The 19677-nt window shown below is 51.3% G+C and overlaps 1 protein-coding gene and 1 long non-coding RNA gene across 12 annotated transcripts in view; one reads left to right on the forward strand and one right to left on the reverse strand.

The window, feature by feature from the left end:
- The window catches only part of SGSM2 (small G protein signaling modulator 2), a 39917-nt gene extending 20297 nt beyond the window's left edge, over positions 1 to 19620 (reverse strand). For 4 of the 11 annotated variants that reach the window (XR_016388891.1, XR_016388889.1, XR_016388890.1 and 1 more), the window contains exons 1-4: positions 19380 to 19619; positions 14812 to 14887; positions 637 to 799; positions 197 to 358 (exon numbers count right to left, since the gene is read on the reverse strand). Coding sequence is in view for 7 of the 11 variants with exons in the window: in XM_089900629.1 (XP_089756755.1) it covers positions 197 to 358; positions 637 to 799; positions 14812 to 14887; positions 19380 to 19436 (458 nt within the window). In the remaining 4 variants the exon portion in view is untranslated. Of the gene's footprint in view, positions 1 to 196; positions 359 to 636; positions 800 to 14811; positions 14888 to 19379 lie in introns of all 11 variants that reach the window. The other 7 variants (XM_089900629.1, XM_022595662.2, XM_022595665.3 and 4 more) reach the window with 5 other exon arrangements.
- On the forward strand, positions 133 to 15489 carry LOC149744821 (uncharacterized). Its single transcript, XR_016388892.1, has 4 exons — positions 133 to 1358; positions 1792 to 1864; positions 11263 to 11338; positions 13246 to 15489. It is a non-coding gene; the product is annotated as an uncharacterized LOC149744821 (long non-coding RNA).
- Positions 19621 to 19677: the final 57 nt, after the last annotated feature.

The raw sequence follows: 19677 nt of genomic DNA on the forward strand, positions 1-19677 counted from the left end.
TCACCAAGGAGATACATCCCCACAAGGATCAAATTCATGTCAGTTACCAAGAAGAAATGAGTCCACAAGGACAGAGCTTTGTGGGGTGCCTGGTGTGGTCTCTGCTTTCGGGGTACTACGGGGGGACGGCACATGCCTGTGGGCTGTGGTGGGCAGTCCAGCACAGGGAGGGGGGGGCTCAGGGAGGGGCAGTCACCTGCAGTTCTCCACCAGGTACTGCACGACCCTGTCCAGCACTTTCTCGATGAGCGCTGTGCGTACCCATATGTGTTTCAAGGCCTGCAGGCTGAGGGCTGGGGCCTTCCCACTGGCAGAGCCCTGTCTCTGCTGGGTCTCCTGGTTGCCCGCCAAGGGTTTCCTGCAAAGAGGGGGTGGGCTTCAGGAGTGGGAGGGCTTGGGGGTAAGCCTCATCGCAGACTGGTGGCACTGGGAGCGGAGTTTGGAGCTGCAAGACAAGAACCCAGAGGACTGATTGGGATGGGGGGTTGGAGGTGGTGGACAGGACCTTGTGCCTGAAAGGGCCACCCCCCACCCCCACCCTTAGGCTGGCCCGTCATCCGAGAGGTGAGGCCCTGCAAGAAACAGCAAATGGAAAGAGCAGAAGGGAGGCATGGGAGGGGCTGGTTCAGGGCTCACCTGCCCTCTACTTGCTGCTGCAGCTCCTGCACCTTGTGGCAAACCTCCCCAGCCACTGGGCACGCTTTCCCCACCTTGGTGAACAGGGCTGCCATCTTGTCACTGCGCAGGAAGCCGGCGGCACGGCGCCTCAGCTGATGCAGGAGGCAAGCCTCCACCGCACCTGGGCCACAAAGGGAGCAGCAGCTGAGCCTGGGCGAGAGCGGGAGAGAGAGAAACACTCCCCTCCCCCATAACTATGGAGAGCAGAGAGGCGAGGGCAGGCCCTGGCTCTGCTAAGACTAGGGGGTGAGGTTCGGGCTTAAGACAGGCCACGGAGACATACCCTGACCTCTCTCCAAAATGCTCCCGCGGGCCCCACCCCGCTCCTGCCCAGGGTGGACCTGCGGGGGCTTTGCTGTGCCACACCGTCCCTGTCCCTCTCTCTCATCTGGTATGTATGTGCCTCCTGTATGCAGCATCGCCCCGAGGCTCTGAGGACAAAGCTGCCAGTGCCAGTTGGCATGGGTGGCTCCACCCCCTGCCCATGAGGGCAAGCACGGACAGCTCCTACAGGACAGGGGATGTAGGGAGCACACAGCCTGGCAGCCCTCCTGTAGAGCAGAGATGATGTGGTTGCTAAGGAACGAGGCTCTGGAGAAGGAGCTGAAATATTGATGAAGCCACTGCAGAGATCGGACCTGACAGCAGCCCTGAATTATTGACGAGCCCTGCAGCCGACAGTGAGGGATTTCTACTTCCCATGCAGGGAGGGCTTCCCTTCATTCATTCATGTTTTTAGGGGCTAGGCCTACACTCTCTGTCTGGATTCTGCTTTCAGCAGACAGGCCCCATAGGAAGGAAAGAAGGGCTTGGTGGGGGAGGGTGGGGAGCTGCCCTGGGCACATACAGATTCTAAAAAACTTAGTGTGTAGGTGTGGGGGAAGGAGGGTCTTGGCCATTATTGAGGACAAGCTGATTGTTTTCCAGCCGAGGAAGGAAAGGCCCAGAAAGGGGAAGAGAGCTGATTCGAAGTCACAGAGTGGCAGAGCTGGGCGTAGACACAGGGCCCCAAACACTGGCTCAGCCCCTTTCACCTCCTCCAGGTGTGACGGGGGGTGGGGGCCCACAGGTGGGAGGAGGCCTCCCCTCACTTCACAGGTACTCTTTTTACAGGGATTGTGCTGGAGGTGGAGAGTCAGAACACGGTCTGACGCGTGGTGCCACTCGCTACTTCTGGAAAACATGGGTAAGTGACTTAATGCTCTGAGCCTCAGTTTTATCATCTGTGAAATGGGGGAGGCTTCTTAGGACTGCTGTGGATTGTTACACGAGATGACGTATGTAAAGCCCTCATGCCGGAGGCCCTTGATGCAAGTCGGTTCCTGACTCCTAACCTCTTTTTGTCGAGATACTGTTCCATGGCTAACCTGTAAGGGCTGGGTTTTTGCAAGTCCTCTCATGGGCAGAGAGAGGCGAGGACACACTAGAGAGAGAATCACAGGCTGCCCCAGAGGTGGGTGGAGGTGTCATTCTCTTAGGAACAGGGGAACTGAGGCCCCATCAAGCTTACTGTGACTAGTGTTGTTAGAATATGAAACCTGGGGACTTCCCTGGTGGCCCAGTGGTTAAGATTCTGTGCTTCCACTGCAGGGGGCATGGGTTCGATCATTGGTCGGGGAACTAAGATCCCACAGGCCACACAGTGTAGCCAAAAAAAAAAAAGAAAAGAAACCTGGACTTAGGAAATAATCACTGAAAACAGAGGCTCTCACCTGTTTTCTGCCTTCATTGTTACTGACAGACAGTCACTGATGACCTATAAAAGAGTTTTGTTTGGCTTTCTCTTGTACTGAGGTCAAGAAGTTAGAGAGAGTCCCTGGGGCCAATGTGGAAGCTGGCCAGTTCACTGAGAGCATCCCAGGGAAGGGGAAACAAGACAGGACCCCCTCCCTCTCCTGGGAGCTCAGGCCTCGGAGGACTTTATTTCACAAGTTGCAGCCTTTCCTTCATGGCATGTTCATATATCGATGAGCACATGCATACGCAGACAGATGTATCCACAGGTATCATGTGCGTAGGGGACATGTGGGGGAATCTTTGCTTAAGTGTCCACATATTCCCCTCCATGGCTGTCCCCTTGGTCCCTGGAGGTCCTGCGTGGCCCTGAGGTACATAGGTGAGTGACCTTTTTGTCATAGTCTCTTGGTCCTGGGGCTGCTGCAGCTACAAGTCCACAGCTGGAAGAAGGGGGTGACTATTTCCTGGGGTGGCACTCCCCGATCAGAGTGGGAGAAAAGCAGCACTGAACAAGGCCAGAGCAGCAGCAGGCGGCACCAGTCCTGCAGAGAATCATGTGCCTTGGTGACGTGACTAATTGCCGGGATAATGTGTCATTAGCTTTCCTACCTTCCCCAGGCGACTGCCCATGTAGCCAGGCTGGGGAGGCTGGGGAGGCTGGGGATGCAGGCAGCAGCTTGGCCTCACCCAGCCTGCCAGGAAGACTGTGAGCACAGGCCTCAGGGTTCTCTGGGGTGGGTGGAGGCATTCCTCAGCAATTACTGCAAGTAGGGAATATTGAGAGAAGCCCAAACAACACACCCAGTGCCCCCACTCACCCCATGGCCCCTAAGTTCCTTCTGTGAAACCCGGGCAAGGTGCCAGGCGACGTCTGCAGAGGGAAAAATCTTTCTCAACTCTCTACGTTCCAAGCAAAGTAAACGACCCTCTATGCCAGGTATTCCTAAGCTGGTTCCATGGGCTCCTTGGCCAGTTAGTTGTTCAAACTATACTAGTCCTTCCGCATTCCCACAGGGCTGTCCCCCACAGGGAAGGAGCACGTCACTGTGTGCAGTGTGTAGGCAAAATAATAATATAATAACACTGATAATATATAATTGAGAATTACTCTCCTAAGAGGGTTTGTTGATAGGCTTCTAGACCTTCGAGACCCCCTAAAACTGCACACAGAATCACTGGTCTGTTTCTGCATGCTTAGGTGAATGTTTTTATTCTGGATAAAGGATCCTTGGCTTTTAGTTTCTAAAAGGGGTATCTGATCCCAGAAAGTTTTAAAACCCTGCTCTAAGACTTCTGAGCTGAGAGGAACCACAGACACTTCCACTGATCGACACTTACAGATATGCAAGTACAGAGATCCCCCTGGCCTCTCCCCACATACAGAGAACACCACACTCAGAACTGCAGTTGTAGAGCTATCAGCAATAATGCCCGACTCTCCAGCTGTCTGTGCTCCCCAGGAGGCCCTCTCACAGACCAAAAAGCACCCTTCTCCAGGGAGAAGGTCACACAGAGGCCCCTGGAGGAGACGCCCATCACAGCCAAAGCACCAAGTCAGCCGAAATCATCCCCCTTCTAACTGAGCTGTCTGGGCCCTGGTCCCCAGCCGTGACATGAAGGTTTCAGGAGCCCCTGTCTCAGGGTTCCCAGCACCACCCGCAGCCACTCTGGTTGCCCCAAAAGAGGGGAGAGACAGCCCTGACATCATTCGGATCACTTCACATAAGAAAAACACGTACTAATTGATAAAAATCAACACTGTTTTTGGTCACTAGTTGGGATGGGAAGGTTTGGGTGAATGAACTGAAACAGAGAAACAGGCATGACTCAACAAGCATGATCCTTTCACTCCCCACCTTGGTCTTCCAGTGGCCTTTGGAGCTATGGTACTGGATGAGCCCAGGGTACCCTTTCTACTCTGTCATCCTATCCAACTGACAGCAAGGCTCAGGGAACTGCAACTCGGAGTGGGCAGGAGTGGAAATAGTTTTAACTTTAGCACCCTGCTGTGGACATCGCACCCTGACAAGGTCTGGCACCATCATCCCAAGGAAAAGCAGTGAACTATAGCCCAGACAAGCCCTGGGACTGTCCCTCACCAGTCTCTGACATGCTCCTAAAGTCTATTAAGATACGGGGCTCAACAAATGCTACATGGATTGGAGACCACGAGTGCTAATGGAATCTTATAGGGCCCCTCCCACAAACTCCTTACTTACTGATTTAACCATTCCAAGGAGTCCAATTTAGAACAGAGGAGACATCAGTAGATAGAGAGGGAAGGGACTTGGGAAGTTACTGAATGTTCTCAGACCTTGCTGGATTGGCAAGACCCCCTACGGTGGCAATGTGGCACTGTCTATTAACATTGCAAATAACCTCTGACCTAGTAACCCCTCTTGTGAGAATCTAGCTTACAGACAGAATCAAGCTTACTTAGTTACAACAGCAGAAGACTGGAAACTATCCCCTTGTCCATCAATAGAGGACAGATTAAGTAAATACGGCACATTCATACAGTATAATATTATACCACTCTGAAAAAGAATGAGAATGATCTCCAGGAACTAATAACGGAAAGGTCTCCAAAAGCAAGATGCAGAGCAGTTTGACTGCATGATACCTTTTGATTACAAAAAGGGTGGGGTAAACAAAGAATAGAATTAAAAAAAACAAAATCAGGACAAAAAACTTGGAAGGATGCACAAGAAGGAAGAGTGGTAGTATTACTGGTGTGGAAACTGGTAGGTGGAGGGGAAGTGGGTGAATGGGGGCAGGGAAAGGAGTGAGACTTTTCACTGTGTACCTTTTGTATAGTTTTGATATTTGAGCCAGGTTACCGATTCAAAATAATAACAATAATTCCATCATGAAAGGATGCCAGAGATTCTCTCCAACCTGGAGGTGAATTGAAAGTCATGAAACTCAGCAAGGCTGGGTCTGTCCATGGGCACCCACCCCATCACCAGCTCCCACAGCAAACAGGGTCTGCAGATTAGCTTGGTTCCCCCTCCCACAGGATGATCTGGGCTCTGCTTAGGGTAGCCACTGGTGATCTGAGCTGCGTAGGGACCGGAGAAACAATTCAGTGGGCTGGGACAAGCTTAGGTGTCTCAGGAGCCCACGAGAATGGACTAAAGCCATGGCTGCCAGGAAACGCAGCAGTGGTTGAGAAGGGTCCTCAGTCAGCCCAGCGGGCCTCAGAAACAACCCCCGGCTCTCACACGCGTATCCACATTGAAACTGTGTTCAGCGGCCAAGGGGCCTGGACAAGTCCAGCCTGGTAATAGGGGGACCCACTGAATGGCCTTCAGAGAACTAGGTCAGTTGGCTGAGGTAGAGGGACACAGCACCCAGTTAGCACAGCCTGACATGAAGGCTGGGCCCAAGGCTCTGAGCCAGGAGGGGTTGGTAATGGGAGGAGCACGTGTGTCCTGCGTCCCCTGCTCCCCACCTCTGCCAGCTGCCATCTGTGCAACAGGCGAGTTCAGCTTCCAGGTGAGCAAAGCGCTGGCTGGAGCAGCTAGCCACAAGTGGCTTGTTTTGGTCCTGGAGTTTTGGGGGACATTACTCAGAGCAGAATTTTTAAAAGCCTTGGATGGTGAAACCAAGATTTCCAGGAGAGGAGCAGCCTCCCTGGAGATAAAGGAATGGGTAGGATGGGCGGCCTTATTTTAAGTAGGAACTTCCTCAACTGCCCATGGAGGGAGTCAACATTTCACTTGTAGCGGATGAAGTGAGGGGAGGAAAGAGGCGAGGCCAGGCATCCTACGTCTCTCCCCTCCCCACTTCCCCGGCCAGCTATTTCCACCAGGGATTTGTGACGGCTGCCTCCACGCGGAACGAGCATTTCTATGGTAACAAGGGTACATTTTTCCTTCCGCCTGCACTGGTGATGCTGGCGGTTTGCTTCAGCTTTGAGCGGGGGGCGGGGGGCACTCATCCTTGTTCAAAGCCCTGAAACAAGAACGCAACTCTCCCACCCAGACTTTCACTGGGAGGAGAAAGCACTGCCCTGATACTCTGGAACCAAGCAAGTGAGAGAAATGAAGTTCATACCACACATACCCATCTTCCTTGCCCTGCTCGGGATGCAGGGCAGAGTCTGCATGTGCTCACACTGGCTTGCCAGGGAACCAGGCCACTGCCAGCCTCACCCAGCTCGACAAGAGACCCGCCGTCTCCCAGAGTATCTCTGGACATCATGAGTCCACTGTTTGGTGATCCAAGCTATGCCTCCAACTTCTCCTCAATGCCCCACACCTCCAGGCTCCACTCCTGGGTAGGCCTCACAGGGGGACCCATCCCTGGGCAACACAGGCTTTAGAGTCAGACAGATATGGGTTCAAACCCTGGTTCCTTTCCTTACTAGCTTTTTGACTTTGTGCAGACCACTAAGTCTCTCTGAGCTTCACCTGCAGGGAGGGAAAGGAGCAGGTCCCACCTCAAGGGGTGCTGAGTGACTAAAGGCAACAGCCTGTGCAGAGGGGCACAAGGCTCTTTGTAGCACCCGGAACATGGAAGGTGATGGATGAGCATTAGTGCCTTTCCTTCCTGCGCTGTGTCCGTTCCCTGCCCTCCCTCTGGTACCTACAGGTGCCCTGGCTGTGATCCCCTCTAAGGCCACCCCTCCCACCTGCGCATTGGATTTCAGCCCCTTTCACCTCTCAAGGACATCACTCCAGCAAACGTCCCTTCTCTTTCCTGTATCTTTAATTTTTTCCTATTAGATACTTTCCATTTGTACATAACTGTTCTGTAATTTCTCCAATTAAAAAACACCACACCACCACCTCCCTTGGCCCTACATCCCCATTTAGGTGTTAAACCATTTAGCTGCTTCCCTGCACATAAAATTTCTCAATAAAAAAAATTTCTCAAAAAGTTGTGTATGTGCCACGCTGCTAGATATTGTGATAACTGTTGTGACAGGTCATCTGGAGCTGCCTCCCTGAAGAAGGGCTAGGTCTTGATCTCAAGGGAAAGACTCTAGGTGCCCTTCCTCGGGCCTGTCTCCATAGAGGGCCCCCTTGGCAGCCCGAGAAGGCAGGACAGGGAGGGGAGGGAGGACGTGTGCTGTGGTCACCAGAGCTCTCCCCACCCCACTCTAGACAGGCATGGCTGTGGCTCCATCAAGGTCAAGGATTTCCCATGGGCAGTGACTTATAGGGAGAGGGATCACGTAGAGCTTTTCTGTTGGGACAGGAGACCTGCAAACGCTCGTTTTTCTTACAAAACCAGCCTTCATAGCTCGCCTCAGCGGTTATGGTCAGCACTGAGGACTCAGGACTTTGGCCTTCCCTGTAGAAGCTCCCTCATGGTGGGGGCCCAGTGTCCTGGGTTTCTACTCTTCCTCCTCATTTTGGATTTCACCATGACTGGCCACCGCATGACTGACCATCCTACTGTCTGGCAGCCAGGTGATGACTGGCCTGGTGTGGGCCGGTGAAGGGCTGGGTTTGCGTCCGTCTCTTCTGGGTTCGCTCTCTAGAACTACCCAGGTCCCCCACCTGGACCCTGTCGTTGGTTTAAAAGACCAAGGATGGGAAGGGAAGACAGCAGCCTCAGCAACATGAGGTCCTTCCTGACTCCAGCTGGGGGTCCAGGATCAGGGAGGACCCTTCAGCAACATCCAACATCTGCTCCCCTTCCCTGTTCTCCCCACCGCCCCTGGGCACAGGTTCTAGGCTGTGAAGCCTCCACCACTAACAGATGTCTGTACATGGACTTGGGGACAGAGGCTGGGCCAGCTCGGGGGTGGGACTATCTCTATGTGTTGGATTAAATGCAACAGTCTACAAGACAAATTAAATTATGAAAATTCAGTGACTAGCATTTAATGCTGATCTATTCCTATAAAGTATTCTAGGACTTCCCTGGCGTGGTGGTCCAGTGGTTAGGACTCCATGCTTCCACTGCAGGGGGCATGGGTTTGACCCCTAGTGGGGGAATAAGATCCCGCATGCCGCGTGGCACGGCCTTAAAAATAATAATAATAAAATATTCTATATTTATGTGACTCCAGACCCAACCCTCCAGTATCCAACATCCAGTTCCAACACCCAGAAGGTGGGGCAGATTTCCATACTTATTTGTCTGTTCGGCAGGCTTACGTGTCCAGAATCCTGTTTAAGGTTTAAGGATGCATTCAATACATACTTTTTGAAATAAAAAATACCCTATAAAAAAAAAGCTGCATACACTTGCTATCTCTATCTCTTCCTCCACCCATCCTCTCCTCCTCCTCTTCCTTCTTTTTAAAAAAACCATTTCATTTTGGAAAATTCCAATCATATACAAAAGTAAAGAGAATGATGTAATGAACCCCCGAGTACCCATCACACAACAGAAGCCATGATCAAGGAAGGACCAATCTTGTTTTAGTTATACCACCTCCAACCACTTTCCCCCTTATCCCTAGATCATTTGGAAGCAAATTTTACATATCATATATTTTTGTCCATAAATATTTTAGTGTGTATCTCTGAAAGATGACTCTTTTAAAAACATGTACCTAATACCTGCACTGCACCTAAAAAATCAATAATAATTTCTTAATATTTTCAAATTCCTTGATTGGGTTCCCAGAGTTCAAATTGTTCTGATTGTCCAGATGCTCACAACTCTCAGAAACATGGATTCCTAAATGGAATCCTGGAGAAGGTTCTAGGAGGCTTTATGGGGAAGGTTAAAAGATCACTTTCAAGAACAAAGTAGAACGTCACTGGTGGTGATGACGACATTTACTGAGCACCTACTGCATACCTGGCTCCATGCTGTCTGCTTTACCCGCATCACTCTTTTAATCCTCACATCAACCTTATTCCGTAGGTTCAGAGTTGCTGAATAAGTGGCCATGGTCACACACTTGGTGACATGGTCAGTCTGTGAACGCAGGTCAGGTCTGCCGGACTCCAAAGTCTCCGCTACAGACCATCACCACGTGCCCTCAGCCATGCCCCAAGACAGGGCGAGGGGAGCCAGTCTCCCAGAGGGCCTTTCTTCCTACTGGATCATTACCACATGGAAAGTGGAAGCCAGTTATGCTGAGAATGAGCTGTTCATTCAGTGTGGGCGGGAAGAAGAGAGAAGGAATCCCTTTCACTGAAGAGAGACAGAGTAAAAACTGGCTGGTGCCTGAATCTCAGGAAGTGCTGAAATACCTCTGGCTGCAGTACCCCAGGTGGGATGCACCCTCCCGTCACACCTGCTTCTCTCCCAGCTCATTAGCATCTCCTTGCCATTCCCCAGAGGAGCTTGCTGTGGCTGAACTTCCCGGCTAATGAAAGCTGCTTAGCAACAGGCAGCGGGTTAATAAAGCCCTGGTGTTGTTCCCAGCTCCACAGACTCCACCCCCGTCTCCCATTACAGCTCATCCTCAGTCTGAAGCAACCCTCAGGTGGACGGATCAGCGCGGGTAGGGCAGGGAACCTAAGGACTGAGGGGCAGGGCTGGTCTGGGTCCCGCCCCCAGTGCCTGCGACCAGAAAAAGGAGATGTTTACAAGTCTAAGAACCTGCTCTGCCGGGCCGGGAACCTCTCTGTGGGCCTCCTAAAGCCCTTCTACCCACCAGTGGTTAAAATCCAACCTCAGCGCCCAATTAGAATGGAACAAACAGAGACACTGTGGAGGCAGATGCTCCCCTCTGAGCCAAAGGGGAGGGGAGGCACCGTGCTCCTCGGTTAAGGCCTAAACTACCCCAGACCCCTTGATGGGAAGAGTAACTGGGCACTCTATGCGCAGTCATATTGCTATTACAAATGCGGAGTTCAAAGGTGAAACTTAGGACAGTCTGCTGTTTAACCCTGACCTTGAGTTGCCCACAAGCAAAATTTAAGAGCACCTTGCCCTCTGGGGGTTGGGGTGGCAGGAGATAAGCAGCCTACGCCCGGGGGGTTCAGGAAGCCACAGAAAAACAGGAAGCACTAATTTCATTCAGCAGCACAAAGTTTCAGAGGACATATTATGGAGCAAAACGCAAACTTGACATGACTTTTTTTTTTTTTGCGGTACGCGGGCCTCTCACTGTTGTGGCCTCTCCCGTTGCGGAGCACAGGCTCCGAATGCACAGGCTCAGTGGCCATGGCTCACGGGCCCAGCCGCTCCGCGGCATGTGGGATCTTCCCGGACCGGGGCACGAACCCGTGTCCACTGCATCGGCAGGCGGACTCTCAACCACTGCGCCACCAGGGAAGCCCTGACATGACTTTTTAAGATGAAGATGAGATATCCAAGAACCTTTTCCCAACAGTGGCGTTTGGGCCTATTCTCCAGTGCACGGGTACAGTCACACAGGTCCTGGGGGCTGGCAGGGGGTGCCTCAGAGCAGCAATGCAGCCTTGCTCTGTGGTAGGAGAACAGCACACATAGAACCCCTCCCTGCCAGCTGGGTTTGCCAGCAAGGCCTCCTCACAAGGTTCCTACTGCTGGGGCCTGACCGGCTTCTAGACAGACAGGTTTAGGAACAAGCACAGCAAACACAACACACGCACGTTTCTAGTCAGTCCTGGGAGTGTCACTCCTCCCCTTGAGGAACAGGAACTTTCCTGGGTTTGCCCAGGGCCAGGTCTTGACCCAGGGATTCTTCAGTTCCATTTCTAAGGCTCTCCAGGAAGGTTCTGTTTCCGGTTCAAATGTCTGTATTCTAAGGAAGCTCAGGGAAGCTCATCTTGCTCAGGCCCTGCCCTCTTCAGTCACCCCCTAGCCGTCCTCTGCGATGAACAGAGGGGCCAAGGCAGGGCAGAGGGGCCCAGGACCTCAGCCCTCCACAAAGCTCTAGTAAAAGGGGTCACTCACTGCACAGTTAATCCAGTCTCCACAGCCTTCACTCTGTTCCCTTTCTCTCAGCACTCTCTCTGCTCTCCCACTTCCCCAAGAACAAAGCTGAATCCTGGATGTGGCTGGGACAACTGCAAGACCCAGGGTAAGACTGGGACCACTTCAGACTAAAAATGCACTTCTGAGCATTTTTCCAGGGGGTGAAGGAGCCTGGCATTTCAGAATCTCCAAAAAGCCAGAAGAGTGGAGTTTTCCATCAGTACATGTCTATTCTCTCTGCCTCCCCCTAGGAATCCCTGATTATGATTTCACTGTGTGATGCAGGCAGGAAAAACGGTTGATGATCACTGCTTTTTTTGGCCACACTGGGTGGCATGCGGGATCTTAGTTACCGTGCCAGAGATCAAACCTGTGCCCCCTGCAGTGGAAGTGCGGAGCCCTAACCACTGGACCGCCACGGAAGTCTCGATAATCACTGCTTTAAACCAACCTTATTTGGAGCCTGAACCGAGATCCCCCTCACCACTGAACACCATTTTCAACAAAGTATAAAGATTCCTTTTCCCGTGGGTCTCAGACGCCCCGGCTTGACCTAGCTTTATACTATCGGGAGCCCCTCCTGCTAGCATTCCCTTCCGTGACTGTGCACTAAGCCCAAAGCAGAGGCAGCAAACTGGCAGAGGCTTGCAGATGCCTTTTGTTTAGCCCACACCATTTTTTTTTTTAATGGGAATTAGTTATCAGCATTTAAAAATTGGTTCATTTCATGTAAAAACCCAGACTTCCGGCTTCTCTTAAAATAAAACAAGGGCCATAGCAAGCCAGGGCCAGCATTCCTTCAGAAGCTAAGTGGTGGCTGCCCCCTTCAAACATGGCAAGTGCTACCCATTTCACCCCAGTCCCCACCATTGCCTGCTGTCCCACACCCGGACTTTTCTCGTTCGACCCTGTGGGCATTTAAGTTTGCACTTTGACCTAAGGCACCTCCCGAAATGCAGCAGGACAGGGCTCCTCTTGCTTTGGGGATGATCTTAGAACCCTGGAGACCTGGGTCTATTTCATAGACCCTTGTTCTAGTTCCGTGACTGAAACTGGCTGAAAGTAGAAGAATCATTCCTTTTGAAGGTGCTATCCCTGCCTGCTGGAAAGAGCCATGGGCTTCAAGGCAAGAGGCAAAAATGAAAGGCCTACTGCTTCCTGGGGGCCCCTGGGCTCATCAGAGGAGAGCTGACAGTTTCTCCTCACCCTAATGGGCCTGATGGTGGGACGCCAACAGCTTTTTCCCCTGCCTCTCTTCCCCCATTTACCTACGGCCGCCCACATGTGGCACCCATGCACAAGCTGTCTGTGCTATTTTATTCTGTCTTCTGTGTTTGCTGTGTGTGCTCTGGACGAAGCCTAGCACCATGCCATGACTAATTGGCCACCGGTAGAGCCCTTCTGGTGACAATGACAGACACTGGCTGACGTCAGGGGAACACAGCACAGGTGGAAGGGAGTAGGGTTCTAGTACTCGTCAAAGTCACCTATTGCAAAACTACCATGCTTTTTCCCCAGCAGGGCTTCTGCCCGAGAAAAGTGGGATCAGACTGCTCCTGCAAACCTGAGAATCGTTATATCATCTCAAAGAACCAGGAAAGCTTACCCGAAAGGGAGATAGTAGGACCTCAAATCTTGCAAACCTAGTTTCAGGCTTAACGTCCAAAAGAGGAGAAAACACAGACATTTTTCTCATCTCTTACAACGCTAGGAACCTTCACATGTATCATCTCAATACCCACAAAAATTCCTTAAGTTGGGAATCACCACCGTGTTTTTAGAGGAGCAAACTGTGGGTGACAGAAGTTAAGAAACTTGTCCAAAACAACTTGAGAAGTAAGCAGAGCACCAGGGTTTGTCTGAACCCTCAGTCTGTCACTCGGGCTCTGCTCACAGGCTGCCTCTCCCCAGTCGCCCTCCCACATTTCTCTTTTTTTTTCCGTAGCTGTTGCCACACCTGTTATTGCAGGATATATTCACGTGTACATTTGTTTTCTGTCTCTCTGCCCACAGAATGTAATCCTCCGGGGCAGAGACGCTGTCCATCTTGCCACTGATGTTTCCCTACCTGGAGAACAGTATCTGGAATCTGGGGGACCTTCAGTGTTTGCTGCTGGACTGATGGGAGGGGCAGCTCTATCGGCCTCACCATGCTACTGTCAAAAGTGTTCCTTCCCGTATCTCCTCCTTTCATTCCTTCACCTCAGAAATGCACAACCTCCCTTCAATGAACACCAGTCTCAGAGGCCAAGGAAAACAACATAAAGGTGGCAAATGGGGGACTTCCCTGGTGGTCCAGTGGTAAAGAATCCGCCTTCCAAAGCAGGGGGCGTGGGTTCGATCCCTGGTCAGGGAACTAAGATCCCGAATGCCGTGGAGCGACTAAGCCCGCGCGCCACAACTACTGAGCTCACGCGCCTCAACTAGAGCCTGCGTGCCACCAACTACAGAGCCCACACGCCCTGGAGCCTGCGCACCACACCTAGAGAAGAGAAAACCCACACGCCACAACTAGAGAGAAGCCCACGTGCTGTAACAAAAGATACTGCATGCCGCAACTAAGACCTGGCACAGCCAAAAATAAATTAAAAAAAAAAAAAAGATGGCAAACAGAAGGTCAAATTCCTGGAAATCCAAGAAGATTCAGTTGTGTGTAGGGACAGGCTTGCTCCTACAAAAGCAAAAGTGTTCACACTGAGGCAGAAGCGTTGGTTTATTACAGACTTTCTCCTTTCTAAGGTGGGAAGGCTTGGCTATCCCTCCTTTACACTCATGTTGTTTTGCACGCAATCGAGTGCTTGGATAGCTGGGATGCTGGAGCAACACAGGTGGGGTTAATTAGAAAATAGATGTGGGGCTTCCCTGGTGGTGCAGTGGTTGAGAGTCCGCCTGCCGATTCAGGGGACGCGGGTTCGTGCCCCAGTCCGGGAGGATCCCACATGCTGCGGAGTGGCTGGGCCTGTGAGCCATGGCCACTGGGCCTGCGCGTCCGGAGCCTGTGCTCCGCAACGGGAGAGGCCAGAACAGTGAGAGGCCCACGTACAGCAAAAAAAAAAAAAAGAAAAGAAAATAGATGTGGCACAGAAAGCATCCAAAAGCACAGACCCTTCCCCAAAGTTAATGTAAAGATAAACCAGAGCAGTGGTTCCCAAACCCAACTACCTAGGACAATGGCCCTTAAAGTGTGGTCTCTGGACCAGCAGTATCAGCATCATCTGTGAACTTGTTAGAAATGCAAATGCCTGGGGCTGCCCCAGACAGACTAGAATCAGAAACTCCAGGGTTGGGACCCAGGAATCTGTTTTAACAAGTCCTACAGGTGACTCTGATGCATGCTAAAATTTGAGCACTACTGTCCTTGGGAACTAGACACATATAGTCGATTCTTGGGCCCTGGGGATCCTGAGTCAGTAGGTGTGGGATGGGACCCAGAGATCCCTTTCATAAGCTTCTGAGTTGATTCTGACTTGCAGCCAGATTTGAGAACTACTAAACCTGAGGACTCATCTTTCCCTGGCCCCAAGATAGTGTCCTCAGTTTTTAAACCCCTCTCCCATTATCCCCCAGTCGCTCACTCACCACATAGAGTAAGGATGTGGCTGCTATCTTCATGCACAAACTTCCTGGTGACAGCCTCCTCCATGATTTGCTTCACCTGTGAATAAATGGGCAGCATCGTTATTGATTGATTGATTAATTGATTGACCAAAGGCCTGTGAGCAAGTAAATGGCTTGGCTCTGCTCCCCTGGTCTGGGTTCAGACACCTGCAGAGTAGATGATAGGAAAGGGAGGGGTGAGGAAGCAAAGTTTCTTCTGTACAGATAGCACCAACATCTTGGAAAGGCAACCGGGAAAAAAGATGCTATAAACCCACCAATCAATCAGTACAGATATTCCAACCCAGGAGGAAGTGCCCTGCTATAGAGAACAGGGGTGGGATGCTATTTGCACATCTGTACTTAGCTGCAGAAGGGCCTGTGGGCAGACACACTGTCCTTTACGGACAAACTGTTTCAGTACAGGCTCCAGATAAACAACCTGACCCTCCTTTTCTCCCTTCTCTGAGGGTAGGGGTACACGTCCATCTAGGCCTCAGGGACACTCCCCACATGCTCACAAGCCCAGTCTTCTTTCTGTCTAGGTAAAGCCCTATGTTTGGGTTCCTACCTGGATGTAAAAGCTTCTGAATGCCTTGTAAGGTAAGCGGTCACAGCCTTCTTTAGAAAGCACTTAAAAAAAAAACTTTAAAATTGATGTACAGGGACTTCCCTGGTGGCACAGTGGTTGGGAGTCCGCCTGCCAGTGTGGGGGACACGGGTTCGGGCCCTGGTCCGGGAGGATCCCACATGCCGCGGCGCAACTGGGCTCGGGCGCCACAACTGCTGAGCCTGCGCTCTAGGGCCTGTGAGCCACAGCTGCTGAGGCCCGCGCGCCTGGAGCCCGCGCTCCGCAGCGGTGGGGGGGCACTGCAGTGAGAGGCCTGCACACGGCGGCGGGGGGTGGCCCCCGCTTGCCGCAACTAGAGAACCCCCACACCCAGCAGCAGAGACCCAACGCAGCCAAAAATAAATAATTAATTTTTAAAAATTGATGTACAAATAGAAAAGGGTATATATCATAATTACACAGCTTGAAGAATTTTCACAAATTGAACACACCTATGAAACCAGCATCAGATCAAGAAACAAAACGTGACCAGCACCCTAAAGTACCCCCAGACTCTGCCATGTTTCCTTCTAGTCACTACTTCCCTCAAAGGTACCCACTATCCTGACTTCTAACATCATAGAGCACTTTTGCCGGGTTTTGTACTTTTTATAGATGGAATGGCTCACTGTGTAGTTTTTGTGACTGGATTTCTTTTGCTCCTTGGTGTGACTGTGAGATCTGTTCATGTTGTATATGGATGTGCATTGTTCATTCTCCATTGTGTGAACAACTCCCAATTGACTGGCATTCGGGTAGCTTCCAATTTGGGGCTATTATGGGTAGTGCTGCTGTGAACATTCTAGACATGTCTTTGTGTGAACACGGGTGCTCATTTCTTTGGATTTATATTTTTAGGCAAGGAATTTCTGATGAGTATATTCTATATTATTAGATTTTGCCAAGTTGCTCTCCAAAGTGGTTGTATCAATTTACACTCCCAGCAGGAGTATATGTGGTTCTAGTTGCTCCCAACACTTAAACCATGCACTTTTGATGCCTTGGGGGAACCTGCCAGGAGACAAATACTAATACTGAAGATTAGAGGGATGGATTACCTCAATCCCAACATTAAACCTTACAGACACAGTAAGCTCTGGGAGAGCTAGTCTTTGCCATTCTTTGGACAATGTCCTGTGTCCAGTGTCCTGATGCTGCCCTTGCTCCCCAGACCCTCACTTTGGTTTGGAGGGTGGTAGAGCTTCTGAAGTCTGGGGAGGAGGGAGGAAGGACCCGGAGTCTCCTCCCTGCTGCAAAGTGCTCATGGTTAGCGGTTAGGTAAAGGTGGATCGGATCGATTCTGCACTCTATTTTTTTTAACATCTTTATTGGAGTATAATTGCTTTACAGTGCTGTTAGTTTCTGCTTTATACCAAAGTGAATCAGCTATACATATACTTATATCCCCACATGTCCTCCCTCTTGCGTCTCCCTCCCACCCCTCTAGGTGGTCACAAAGCACCGAGCTGATCTCCCTGTGCTATGCAGCTGCTTCCCACTAGCTATCTACTTTACATTTGGTAGTGTATATATATCCATGCCACTCTCTCACTTCGTCCCAGCTTGCCCTTCCCCCTCCCCATATCCTCAAGTCCATTCTCTACGTCTGCGTCTTTATTCCTGTCCTGCCCCTAGGTTCTTCAGAACCTTTTTTTTTTTTTTTAGATTCCATATATATATGTTAGCATACGGTATTTGTTTTTCTCTCTCTGACTTACTTCACTCTGTATGACAGACTCTAGGTCCATCCACCTCACTACAAATAACTCAATTTTGTTTCTTTTTATGGCTGAGTAGTACTCCATTGTATGTATGTGCCACATCTTCTTTATCCATTCATCTGTCAGTGGACACTTAGGTTGCTTCCATGTCCTGGCTATTGTAAACAGAGCCTGCACTCTAAACTATTAAAACCTTCCTAGATTACTTCCCAAGGGGTTTTGCATTAAACAGAGCATAATGTCACAGCTCAAAGACCTGCAGGCATCTGAAGCAGGCTGTTGGGGCAGATTTTTGGATTAGGAGGACCTATAGATACCCTGGGAATTCCCTGGCGGTCCAGTGGTTAGGACTCGGCGCTTTCACTGCTGGGGCCCAGGTTTAATCCCTGACGGGGGAACTAAGATCCCACAAGCTGTGCAGCACAGCCAAAAAAAAAAGAATTATACTACAAGTCCTTTATGAAAGGCCAAACTTGCCTACAATTACCCACACTGTCCCTACTTGTAGGACAAGAAAGGATTTTATTTCTCTTGAAATCAAGCACTGAAGGGGGAAGGGAACTAAGAGTTCAGAGCGGGTCAACCTCTGTCAGGTAATACACATAGCTGTGGCATATTCTGGACATTTCTTACATTTGTTTAAGAATCATTCTGGGAGTAGCACAGACAGCCTTCTAAATACTGCCTTCCCCCAAATCTTTCCCATCATCCCTGAACAACCCCAAATTTGGAACACATCAACAATCCTAGCACATGTGCCCATAGTTTGGGTATGGCTACATTTTTGTTCTTGTTTATACTGTTCATATAAGTCTCTGTCACTAGACTATTTGTTTCCTGAGGATAATTACTGAGGTTTGAGATTTGTTTTTTCCTTGGGGAGACCAGAGTTGGGGCTTAAATTCTAATTTGATGTACTCCTGGCCTAAAAAACCTCTCACTTGGCCACTTCACAGCAAAGGCACAATAGAGCTTCTCACACACAGTTGGAAAAGGTGATGGCTTCAACTACTTTGCCAACAGAAGGGAAGGAAACAAAAGTTAGGACACAATAGCCAGGCCATAATTAATGCGGGAGAACGATCTAGAGCCTTCCAGGATTTTATAAGAACCCAGAGTCTTCTCCAGTCCTGAAACTCTAGGAAGGGGTAAAGGAACCAATATGGTAAACTTTTATATATGAGGTGAATATCACTATCCTTATTTTAGAGATGAAGAAATTGAGACTCAGAGAGGTTAAGTAACTTATTCAAGGTCACAAAGAGCTGGTCCAGACTATCCCAAAGTTTATGCATTCCCATCAGACTTTGCAGTCTCCAAGATCAGCAGATTTATTTACCAAATAGTCATTAAGTGCCTATGCGGATACAGAGTTCTGGACAAAACGGATGGGTGTCCTGCCCTCATCGAGTTTACACATCTGGCAGACAAAGAGGTAGGTGGGAGGAGTTCGTGGCTCCATCCAGAGGCCTAATCCATTCTAATCCACTCTGTGGGTTTGAACTCTCCAGCTCTCATTTGCGGGTGAGTCATATGGACACCCCCCACCATCACCACCATGAAATTGAAATGGCTTTTAGGGCAGGGTCAAAGTAAAGGACATTAGTACAGAGAAGGACTTTTTCTCTTTCTGACGTGGGCGGGGGTACTCCTCAAAAGAGGAAAATAATCTTGAGTCTTAAAAACCATTCTCAAAACACCCCCTGGCCTCTGGGTAGGGAGGTGGGCGTGGAGTGAGAAGCAGTGAGGTGTGCGGCGAACCCTCCTGCAGCCGAGACTCGGTTCCCAGAAAGATAACTGAATGGGGTGTAGGGCAAACCGGAGCTAAACCCCCAAGTCACCCGTTTAGCGCTCTAGGAGGCCTGCGAGGGGCCCCGCCCCCTCCTCAGGCGGCGCGGGCAATGAATGGGCAGCTCGGGTTCTCCAGAAATTGCCGCCACCCCTCCCCCGACCTCGGTCTCCCAGAGCTGCTGCCTTCACAGGGCGGGGAGCTGCGGGATCGCGGAGCAAACTAACCCTGAAGCGCCGGCCTAGCCCCTGGGGCCGAGGAGAGCTGCCCCCTGATCCGGGAGTGGGGCGGGAACCGCAAACCAGTCCAGGACCCCGCCCCCGCCCAAGGCCAGCGAGCGCCCGCGCCCCGGAATGGGCGCAGATCTTTCTGTCCCTTGGGCCTTGCGGACAGGGACGCGAGCCCCCGGGGTTCCGTACCCCGACTTTACCTCCTTTTTCACGTTCCACAGCAGTTTCTCTTTGACTGCGTCCTCCGCGCTGCCCATCGTGCGGCGGCTAACGGGAAGGTGGTGCCCAGCGGCCGCCTAAGCCCCCCACGCGCCCTCGCTGCCTCCGCGCCTCTCGGCTCAGCGCCCCAAGCGCCAGGAGGAGCCCCCGCCCGCCGCGCTCCCCGCCCGCCGCCGCCGCAGCCACTGCCCGGTGCTGGGCTCTGCAGCCATCTTCCGAGCCCCGCACCGACGTCAGGAGGCTGGCCCGGCCCCTTCCCACAGCCGGGGGCGGGGGGGG

The sequence above is a fragment of the Delphinapterus leucas genome, chromosome 19 (genome assembly GCF_059928025.1).
Source record: "Delphinapterus leucas isolate spDelLeu-1000000601 "Yukka" chromosome 19, BTC_Dleu_Yukka2, whole genome shotgun sequence".
In the NCBI taxonomy this organism is placed as follows: Eukaryota; Metazoa; Chordata; class Mammalia; order Artiodactyla; family Monodontidae; genus Delphinapterus; species Delphinapterus leucas.